The sequence below is a fragment of the Anoplopoma fimbria genome, unplaced genomic scaffold (assembly GCF_027596085.1).
Source record: "Anoplopoma fimbria isolate UVic2021 breed Golden Eagle Sablefish unplaced genomic scaffold, Afim_UVic_2022 Un_contig_13747_pilon_pilon, whole genome shotgun sequence".
Lineage (NCBI taxonomy): Eukaryota > Metazoa > Chordata > Actinopteri > Perciformes > Anoplopomatidae > Anoplopoma > Anoplopoma fimbria.
The window spans coordinates 989-12,500 of NW_026554475.1; the positions used below are offsets into that span (position 1 = coordinate 989).

The 11,512-nt window shown below is 47.2% G+C and overlaps 2 protein-coding genes and 1 pseudogene across 2 annotated transcripts in view; 2 read left to right on the forward strand and 1 right to left on the reverse strand.

Annotated features, from left to right (window-relative positions):
- Window positions 1–304: 304 nt before the first annotated feature.
- On the forward strand, window positions 305–3,831 carry LOC129088643 (zinc finger and BTB domain-containing protein 1-like; annotated as a pseudogene).
- A 3,057-nt stretch (window positions 3,832–6,888) lies between these two features.
- On the forward strand, window positions 6,889–8,070 carry LOC129088646 (complement C1q tumor necrosis factor-related protein 3-like). The gene is given in 5 exon segments (XM_054595979.1): window positions 6,889–7,125; window positions 7,453–7,506; window positions 7,509–7,589; window positions 7,661–7,778; window positions 7,780–8,070. Coding segments are annotated over 5 exon segments (468 nt in total). The 5' UTR covers window positions 6,889–7,061; the 3' UTR covers window positions 7,931–8,070.
- Window positions 8,071–11,201: 3,131 nt separating this feature from the next.
- LOC129088640 (putative transmembrane protein INAFM2) overlaps window positions 11,202–11,512 on the reverse strand; it is a 324-nt gene continuing 13 nt past the window's right edge. Inside the window, exon 1 of the mRNA XM_054595976.1 lies at window positions 11,202–11,512. This exon is cut by the window's right edge and continues 13 nt beyond it. Coding sequence (XP_054451951.1) covers window positions 11,202–11,512 — 311 coding nt within the window.

Here is an 11,512-nt window from a genome sequence, read left to right on the forward strand (position 1 = left end):
AATAAAGGTCGCAGAACCACGAGCTAGAGCAGAGTACAGCTACTTCCGGTGCGGTCGATGCTAACGCTGTTAGCTTCACCATGCTAACGCTGTTAGCTTCACGCTGTTAGCTTCACCATGCTAACGCTGTTAGCTTCACGATGCTAGCTTCACGATGCTAACGCTGTTAGCTTCACGCTGTTAGCTTCACGATGCTAACGCTGTTAGCTTCACGCTGTTAGCTTCACGCTGTTAGCTTCACGCTGTTAGCTTCACGATGCTAGCCGCTGTTAGCTTCACGATGCTAGCCGCTGTTAGCTTCACGATGCTAACGCTGTTAGCTTCGCGGTCCTGCGGTCCTGCTGGGCGGACGTTGAGCCGAGACCCGCAGAACAGCAGCTACAGTAAAGAGGTTCTATGTTAGAGGTTCTCTAGAGGTTCTCTCATGTTAGAGGTTCTCTCATGTTAGAGGTTCTCTAGAGGTTCTTTCATGTTGGAGGTTCTCTCATGTTAGAGGTTCTCTCATGTTAGAGGTTCTCTAGAGGTTCTTTCATGTTGGAGGTTCTCTCATGTTAGAGGTTCTCTAGAGGTTCTCTCATGTTAGAGATTCTCTCATGTTAGAGGTTCTCTCATGTTAGAGGTTCTCTCATGTTGGAGGTTCTCTCAGTTAGAGGTTCTCTAGAGGTTCTCTCATGTTAGAAGTTCTACAGCGAGAACACGAGAACCCTCTGAAAGCTGCGACCCGGTCCCAGCGGCCCGGTCCATGACCCAGAACCGACTGGAACTGTAAAATACTTTGTTAGTACACTAAAAGTACAATATGCACCTCTGAGATGTAGTACAGTAAAAAGTATAATATATATCAGATCTGAGATGTAGTACAGTAAAAAGTATAATATATATATCAGATCTGAGATGTAGTACAGTAAAAAGTATAATATATATCAGATCTGAGATGTAGTACAGTAAAAAGTATAATATATATATCAGATCTGAGATGTAGTACAGTAAAAAGTATAATATATATCAGATCTGAGATGTAGTACAGTAAAAAGTATAATATATATATATATCAGATCTGAGATGTAGTACAGTAAAAAGTATAATATATATATCAGATCTGAGATGTAGTACAGTAAAAAGTATAATATATATCAGATCTGAGATGTAGTACAGTAAATATATATATATATATATATCAGATCTGAGAGGATGAAATCCTCATGAAGGTGACATCACGCTGACAGTGTTTCCTTCATCACAAACATCTCAGCTCAAAATAGACATTCACCTTCAGGTCCAATACAATCTAATGTTGGTTAGAAAACAGACCTAAGTTCAGAAAGAACGAGCAACGACACATTGAAACAGATGAAGCAGGAGGAGAGTTAAACTAATGTTCTAATAATCCGTCTCACCTCACTAAACACTCAGGAGACCTCAGAGCAGAATGGAATGCGCATTGTCTAATGACTCCTCTGTTGTCTGCAGGGCATGGCGGGCCGAGCCACAGCGATCACGTCCTCCAGCAGCTCAACAACCAGCGGGAGTGGGGCTTCCTGTGCGACTGCCTCATCGCCATCGGAGACATCTACTTCCGGGCGCACAAGGCTGTGCTGGCGGCCTGCAGCTCCTACTTCCGGATGATGTTCATTCGGGACCAGCAGGGGGCGGGGCGTCTGGACCTCAGCAACATGCAGATCAGCGCCGAGTGCTTCGACCTCATCCTGCAGCTCATGTACCTGGGTCGTATCGTGGTGGGGAGCTACGAGTTCGAGGAGCTCAAGGCCTCCATGGCGTACCTGCAGATGTACTACATCCCCGACTCGCTGGAGGATCTCAGGGACATCAGGAGCTCCAACCTCACCCCGTCGTCTTCAGCCTCCACCCGTCCAGTTCCTCCACCGGTCTCACCGGCGGGAAGATGATGTTTGAGTCCGGATGTACGAGCAGCAGAGGCCCGCTGCACCGGAGGCGGAGCATTTACCAAAAGCAGCCAGCAGCACCGCCGGGCGCCCGGATGTCCCAGCGAGCATCAGCAGACCAGCGGCGGCGGCGGAGGAGGTGGTGACTCCTCTGATAGCGGCTCCTCCTGTGGTGGACAGACTAGTCGATCAGCCGTGCGACTTGAGAAAGAGGCCCAGTGGCAGGAGTTCTGCGCTCAAAGACCGTCCTCGATTCGGCCGTACTTACACCTGCGACGACTGCGGCTTTGTCTTCAGCTGCGAGAAACTTTTAATCGAACACATCCTGACCTGCACCAACCGGAAGGCCTTTCACCAGCCGAGGCAACGCCGAAGGGGACAACGACTCCAGCAAAGCCGAGAGCTCCGCCTCCGAGAGCACAGAGGAACACAGGGTCATCTGTAAAGGTGAGGATGAGTGGCCCGAAGCCAAGGCCGACTCCGAGCTCGCCATCAGGTCAGCGGCCAGCGGGACGGACGGCGAGCCCGGGATGACCAGGATCATCTCCATCAAGAGGGAACCGGAAGAAGGCGTATTCCCTGAGATAGAGGTGGTCCGGGTCGGTGACCGCGGCAACAGAGACTGTAGAGCACGTTTCAGCGACGCCATGCGTAAAGAACTGCAGAGGAGAAAGCTGGATCAGATCACGACCCGGAGCCCGGCGTCTCGGGTCTGGAACACAGCAGCGAGCCCTTTGAAGGCCACATGTCCAGCAGTGAAGAATCAGGGATCCCTGCCAAGCTCCGTAAGGTCAAAGAGGAGAAGCAGGAGGCCGACTGCGCCCCCTGTGAACTGTGCGGTGCTCTGCTGACGGACGAGGACAAGTCGGCCCACTACCTGTCCAACCACATGGGTCACATCTGTGCCTGTGGTAGGTGTGGCCAGGTGCTGATTAAAGGCCGCCAGCTCCAGGAGCACGCGGAACGCTGTGGCGAATCCCAAGGTGGCGAGTCGGACTCCCACGGGGAGGACGAGACGTCGCTGCTGGAGGAGCCGCAGGGGATGGAGGAGGGCCTGCTGGAGGCCACCGACCTGGCCTGCCCTCACTGCGGCATGCTGTTCCAGAACGAGCTTGGCGCTGGAGCACGCCTTGTCCTGCCACGACCAGGAGCTGTTCCGCCCGGCGCTGCTGGGGAGGCCGGCGAGCTGGACCACCGACGCAAACACTTCTGCAGCATCTGCGGCAAAGGTTTCTACCAGCGCTGCCACCTGCGTGAGCACTACACCGTCCACACCAAGGAGAAGCAGTTCACTTGTCAGACCTGCGGGAAGCAGTTCCTGCGTGGCGGCAGCTCCGGCTGCACACCGACATGCACAAAGGCATGGCGCGCTACGTCTGCCCGGTCTGCGACCAGGAACCTTCCTCAAACACGACCACGTCCGCCACATGATCTCACACCTGTCGGCCGGGGAAACCATCTGCCAGGTGTGCTTCCAGATCTTCCCCGGCGGAGAGCAGTTGGAGAAACACATGGACGTCCACCTGTACATCTGCGGCGTCTGCGGAGAGAAGTTCCGTCTCCGTAAAGACATGAGGAGCCACTATAACTCCAAGCACACCAAGAGACTATAGGAACCGCTGTCAGTCTGGTCCTAAAGAAAGCCATAAATGTGAGAACAAACGAATGCACTTGAACACCAAAAAGACAATCTGCACTTTTAACATATATATGCATAACCGAAGCAGGCGTTCACACTGCGAGCAGCGCGGCTCATTATTGGTCGCTCCGTTATGACCCAGATGTGTCTGCAGCTTCACAGCTTTCAATCAGGTTCATGAGGTTATTCTTTCTGGTAAAAGCCTGAATCTACTTCTAGCTAGTAGCTAACCCGCTAACTAGCTAACCAGCTAACGAGATGTATATAAGTATTAATATTTATGAAGGAGCTGGGGTTTATATTCAGGATGATCTTTACATTATGCTTGTTTTCAGAGTCTGAAATGGTTCTTAAAGTCCAAAAACCCAAAAAGTAAATCTAGAGACGCTGTGATTGGACGAGTCGGAACCAGTCACCCAATAGTTAATAGTTGACTAATGTTCTGTAACTGACCCGTTAATCAACACTCTGTTTTAGCACTAGGAGGCACCAAAGTGGAGTTTTCAGATGGACTTCATCTTCTGGACTTTCATGTTTCCTTCTTTGTGACTGTTTCTCACAGAGTGAGCTCTGAACCAATCAGAGCCGGCGCTTCGTCAGGGAACCAATCGAACACTTGTGTTTGTTTAAGACGTCCACATGGAGCGCCAGAGAAGACGTTCTTCATGTTCTAGTTATTGATCACTATCATTGATCACTAGTTATTGATCACTATCATTGATCACTAGTTATTGATCACTAGTTATTGATCACTAGTTATTGATCACTATCATTGATCACTAGTTATTGATCACTATCATTGATTGATCACTAGTTATTGATCACTATCATTGATCACTAGTTATTGATCACTATTATTGATTGATCACTATTATTGATCACTAGTTATTGATCACTATCATTGATCACTAGTTATTGATCACTATCATTGATCACTAGTTATTGATCACTATCATTGATTGATCACTAGTTATTGATCACTAGTTATTGATCACTAGTTGATTGATCACTATTATTGATCACTAGTTATTGATCACACTGCTTCCTTCAGTTATTGATCGCCTGTCGTTAACTGTGTTCGCTGTGCTCGGTGCCTTTACTGTGACGGTGGTGAACACTAGTGGCAGTGCATCCTCTGTCCTCTTCACAGTGGTGCATGCTGGGGGATGGAGGTCCGACTGTGGAAACACTAGAGGTCAGCTCGTAGGAACCACTGAGCCGGACCGTTTGGACTTAAGGGGCCTTTTCAAACCTGCGTTCTGAGTCTGGTTGGTTTTCCTCCTCGGTTTGATCCACTTCTGGATCGATCAAAACCACCACACAGACCCGTAACAGGAAGTGGTCTTAGTTCAGCAAAAAAATAATCTGGAGATCCGAACTCCAAATCAGGGTCTGACTCGGACTACAAACGTAGTTTGTTTCCTTCTTCCTGTGTTTTCAGAAACCTCTAAGCAACTCGGCCTAAAGCCTCTTGGTTGGTTTTAAATGTTTCCTGAGTGAAAGGAACCAAACCCTGTACTGAGATCAGAACCCGGTCTGGTTTGAAAAGGTCCTCGGTTCTCGTAGGTTCCTCTGTGATGAGTCTGTTGCCTTATGATTCATGTAAAGATGTTTTTCACTGCTGTTTTCTGTTTGCTTCACAAAACCACAAATGTTCACAAACCTGAGTGACTCTGAAGAGACGGAGGACTCAAACTGAACCAGCTGGAACCGGACCGGACATTTCAAACCCCCCAGAAACCCCTTCAGAACAAGAACCAGTTAAAGTGGACAAAACCCTTTTTAGATGGACAGGAACTAGTGATGAGCCAACGCCAAGACCGCTATGTCCATGTTTTTACTTCCACCCCAACAACAACCACAGAGGGGTAAACACGCGCAGACGGCCGGTCCGTCCTGCTGCTGCTCACATTCTGGGTCATAACAACCAGAACCCACCAACAAAAGAACCACCTGACAGTTAAGATCATTGATAAGATCTATAATCAGGATAAATGATTTAACAAAACAATGGAAATACTTTTAATAAAACGTATTCTCTGTTCAGATTCATCAGACTGTTCTTAACCAGAACTGAACCGGCTGAAACCACTTCAGAACTAACCGTCAGAAAGACCCAGTTATTCCAGAACCAGAATGTCTTAAACCCCCCAAAACCAGTTCAGACCCAACAGACCAACATCTTAAAGGTCCAGTTCAGACCCAACAGACCAAATCTTAATGGTTAAGGTCCAGTTCAGACCCAACAGACCAACATCTTAATGGTTAAGGTCCAGTTCAGACCCAACTCTGTGATCAGTAGAAACCAGTTTGATCGAAGGGCACTTTGACCAACAAACGCATTCAGAACCAGATCAGAACCAGTAGGAGGTTTATAGATTAATGTTTAAACTAGATCACAGAACCAGTCTGTACCAGTTCAGACGTTCCTCCTCCGGTTCAGTTCTGACTGGAACCAGTTTCAAACCGTGATGAAGTTCTGCTGTTGGACTGATGGAACATATCTTCTTGTCTGGTGATGAAGTTCCGTTAAAGGTCAAAGGTCACTTTAGTGATGTCATCAGCTGTTCCTCGTCTTCATGGTTCTGCAGGTTCTGCAGCTTTTCACTCATGTTCACTCTGAAGCTCCTAATAAACCAAGTCAAGTTCTGTTTGAGAACAAACCTGTTTCCTCCTGGTGTTATTATTATTATATTATTATTGTCATTGTTATTTTTTGCTCTGAGTGTTTTATTTTGGAGGGACTCACCTGCTCACCTGGCGTGTTCACATCACCTGAGAGTTAAATTGTTTTACAAACCGTTAACTTGAGACGATGTTTCTTCAATGATGGTTCACCTGGTACAGAAGCTTTACAGCAGGACTGGTTCACCTGGTACACCTGTCTCACCTGTCTGCCCTCATATACGCCGTTCTGGTCCTCTGAACTAAATGAGCTCTTCCTCACAGGTGAGAGGAACATTTGACTGACGTCAAGTTGTTCTAACCACCAGTGGTAGCTGGTTCTACCTGGTTCCTCCTGGTTCTACCTGGTTCCTCCTGGTTGTGGTGTTTTAACAAAGTCTCCTTTGGGGACAAAAATACATAAATCTTTTTAAAGCCTGCCGGGTTAAAATAAATGTCAATAAATCAGAGTAGGAGATTACAATGACCCAGAAACCTGGTTCAGCTGATGGACCTCCATGTATTTATCTCCTGATCTGATTTAAAGGTTTTTAAGCTGCAGCTCTCTGGTGGATTAATGTTTAGTCTGACTTTGTCCTCAGAGGAACCAGAGAGGTGAATCAATCATTTTGTGTTTGATGAAAGAACAAACAAACATGTTGTTCAGGTAAAAGTCCATTTTGAAGTTCAATATATTTGGAGTTGGTTGTGTCTTCAGTCCAGAGCTTTCAGAACAACAGACAACATGGTCTCCAGATGGGTCCTGGTCCTGGTGCTGGTCTTTGCTGCAGTCGGGGCTCAGAGCGGGTTTCTCAGGGTTCTTTGATAACCCGGAGAAAACAGAAGAAGAAGACATGACAGTCCTGATGCAGCGGCTGATGGCCAGAGTGGACAAACTGGAGCGAGAAGAAGAGAGAGGTCAGTAGGAACACGCGAAACCATGGCAATGTGTTTCTAATGTGGGTTATTATGGGATGGAAGACACCTGAGACGAGAACCGCCGCCATGGCGTTTACAGTCAGCGGCTCACGTTACCTCGGTCCTAGAAAGAGGGAGTTTGTTGTCATCTGCATTGGTTAGCATGGGTTAGCATGTGTTAGAATGGATTAGCATGGGTTAGCATGTGTTAGAATGGATTAGCATGGGTTAGCATGTGTTAGAACGGGTTAGAATGTGTCAGCGTGCGTTAGCATGTCTTAGCATGTGTTAGCATGTGTCAACATGTTCAGTTCACTGGGTCTGCAGCTAAAGCTCAGGTGGCGTTCTCGGCGGCCCTCGTCGACGTTGAGCAGTGGACCCATCAGGGCCCGTTGACGCCGACACCACGCTGCAGTTCAAGAAGGTGGCGACAAACATCGGCAGCGCCTACGACAACAACACAGGTAGGACTCACCTGTCACACAGTTTGATGTCTGTCTGTCTCCTGGGTCCTGACGCTGACTCTCCATTACAGGCGTCTTCACGGTGCCCGTCAAGGGACTCTATTACATCCACTTCACCGGCTGCGTTGGAGAATCGGGGTCCCTGAACGCAGCGCTGATGAAGAACGGGATGAACATGTTCGCCATCTACGACACCAGGGCGTCACGGCAGCGCGTCTAACGGCATGGCGCTGGTCCTGGAGGCCGGGGACCGGCTGTCCGTCACCCTCTGGGCCCAGCAGAGCATCTTCGACCAGACCAGACTCAGCACCTTCAGCGGCTTCCTGGTCTTCCCCATGTAGGAGGAGACCACCGGGTCCAGGTCCTGAACCCAGAAACCGGTCCAGAGGTCCTGCTGAACCACTTAGGATGTGGTCCACGACGTAGTCCGTCAGTCATCAGTTTGACTCTCCACAATAAAATGTACCTGTAGCAACTAAAATGTGCAAATGTATCATTTCTTTAGTTCATCTTTTCACCTTTTATTTTGAAATGTTGGGCAGTTTGTTTACTTCTCATCAGGGTGTGAAGTAAACAAACTGCTGTAATGAGTCTCTTCCTTCCTGCGTTGAGATTCACAGACAGTCCCTGAACTCCACACGATCACAAACTCTCACACCTTCTTTACTGGATCTAAAAGGTTTTATTCACTTCTTCTGCTTTAGAGTTACATTTCGGTCCAGAGGTCCTGCTGAACCACGAGGATGTGGTCCACGACGTAGTCCGTCAGTCATCAGTTTGACTCTCCACAATAAAATGTACCTGTAGCAACTGTAGTGTATTTTATCATATTCTGCTATACCTTGTTGTAATGAGGCCATGAAGTTGTTGCATGCTGTGTGATGTTGACCAGTCAGGGTTCTTAAGAGCTGCCCTGATAATGACCTCATGACCAACGTATGGGATGACAACCTTGTTTATAGTGATGTTTACACAGACGAAGAGTCCAGCTACTCAGGAACATATTTCAAAAAGTGTAAGTTTCACGGTGTCTGAATGATGTATTTACTGCTCAACATGTGTTTTGCCTTTGTGCACATTGAAGGGATGCACAACACAGACATACAGTGCTGTGAAAAAGTATTTGCCCCTTCCTGGTTTCTTATTGTTTTGCATATTTGTCACACTTAAATGTTTCCGATCATCAAACAAATTTTAATATTAGACAAAGATAACCTGAGTAAATACAAATGCAGTTTTTAAATGATGATTTCATTTATTAAGGAGAAAAGCTATCCAAACCTACCTGCCCCTATGTGAAAAAGTAATTATCCCCCCTTGATAAATCATGAATGAACTGTGATTAACCACGTTTTTTGGAAAGCTGAGTTAAATTTCACTAGCTACACCCAGGCCTGATTACTGCCAGACCTGTTGAATCAAGAAATCACTTAAATAGAACCTGTCTGACAAAGTGAAGCAGGCTAAAGATCTCAAAAAGCAACACATCATGCCGATCTAAAGAAATTCAAGAACAGATGAGAAACAAAGTAATTGGCATGTATCAGTCTGGAAAGGTTACAAAGCCATTTCTAAGGCTTTGGGACTCCAGCGAACCACGGTGAGAGCCATTATCCACAAATGGAGAAGACTTGGAACAGTGGTGAAGCTTCCCAGGAGGCCGCGACCAAAATGACTCCATGAGCCCATCGACGACTCATCCAGGAGGTCATAAAGACCCCAGAACAACATCTAAAGAGCTGCAGGCCTCACTGGCCTCAGGTAAGGTCAGTGTTCATGATTCAACAATAAGAAAGAGACCGGGCAAAAATGGCATCTATGGGAGAGTTCCAGGCTTAGACGCCACTGCCGACCAAAGAACACAAAGGCTCGTCTCACATTTGCCAAAAAACATCTTGATGATCCCCAAGACTTTTGTGGACTGACCAGACAAAAGTTGAACTTTTTGAAGGTGTGCGTCCCGTTACATCTGGCGTAAAACTAACCCAGCATTTCATAAAACCAACATCCTACCAACAGTCAAACATGGTGCTGGTAGTGTGACGTCTGGGGCTGCTTTGCAGCTTCAGGACCTGGACGACTCGCCATAATTGATGGAACCATGAATTCTGCTCTCTCTACAGGAAATCCTGAAGGAGGATGTCCAGCCATCAGTTCGTGACCTCAAGCTCAAGCCACTTGGGTTATGCAGCAGGACAATGATCCGAAACACACCAGCAAGTCCACCTCTGAATGGCTCAAAAAAAACCAAGATGAAGGTTTTGGAGAGGCCTAGTCAAAGTCCGGACTTAAATCCGATTGAGATGCTGTGGCAGGACCTCAAACAAGCCGTTTATTAGGTTTAGGGGGCAATTACTTTTTCACATAGGGGCAGGTAGGTTTGGATAGCTTTTCTCCCTTAATAAATGAAATCATCATTTAAAAACTGCATTTTGTATTTACATTACATTACATTACATTACATTACAGTCATTTAGCAGACGCTTTACTTGGGTTATCTTTGTCTAATATTTAAATATTTAAATTTGTTTGATGATCTGAAACATTTAAGTTTGACAAATATGCAAAACAAAAAAAATCAGGAAGGGGCAAATAGTTTTTCACAGCACTGTCAGTCCAGCCTGAAGGATGGACGTCTGTGGGGATGACTTCTGATGCACTGATTCAATAAAGAAATAGTTGAAACTGCATCAGCGGACCTGGACGTCTTCCTTCATCCTTTGACATCAAGCTAGTTACTACACTACTAACCTGTGCAAATGTATCATTAGTTCATCTTTTCACCTTTTATTTTGAAATGTTGGGCAGTTTGTTTACTTCTCATCAGGGTGAAGTAAACAAACTGCTGTAATGAGTCTCTTCCTTCCTGCGTTGAGATTCACAGACAGTCCCTGAACTCCACACGGTCACAAACTCTCACACCTTCTTTACTGGATCTAAAAGGTTTTATTCACTTCTTCTGCTTTAGAGTTACATTTCAGAGTAAGAGCTTTGACTAAAACTGTTCCTTTAAATATTAACATGGTCATCACATGATCTATACTGATCTATACTGAATACTGATCTATACTGATCTATGATCAATACTGATCTATACTGATCTATACTGATCTATACTGATCTATACTGATCAATACTGATCTATACTGATCTATACTGATCTATACTGATCTATACTGATCTATATACTATACTGATCTATACTGATCTATACTGATCAATACTGATCTATACTGAACTATACTGAACATACTGAACTATACTGATCTATACTGAACTATACTGATCTATACTGATCTATACTGAACTATACTGATCTATACTGAACTATACTGGATCTATACTGATCTATACTGAGGGGGGTGCTGGTACTGGTCTGGTCCTGGTCTGGTCCTGGTCCTGGTCCTGGTCCTGGTCTGGGACTCGTCCTGGTCTGAGACTCTGGTGAACGTAACAGAACTCATCTCTATGCTGGATTCACATGATACATAAAGTCTCATTTTATTTTGAAAGGGTCACCAGTACCCGTCCCTGAGCTGGTCCGGGTCCGGGTCCGGGTCCGGGTCCGGGTCCGGGTCCGGTGTGTCGGCAGGTTGGACGGGTCCTCCGCGGTCACAGAGGGGGCTCGGTGGGGTCCGGTCGGTCCGGAGGTCTGCCGGGCCCCGGGAGGGTCTCCCTCCGACCCGGACCGTCAGTCACACACCTGCTCATGTCCGAGGGGGTCCGGTCCGGTCCGGTGGGGTCCGGTCCGGTCCGGGGGAGGTCAGGGTCGGTCCGGAGGAGGTCAGGGTCCGGTCCGGAGGAGGTCCGGTCCGGTCCGGGTCTCCAGAGGAGGCCGTAGTAGACCCCCAGCAGCCCGGCGGACAGGGACACGGACAGCAGGTAGACCAGCACGGTACCGAGCCGAACGAGCCTCCGGTCCG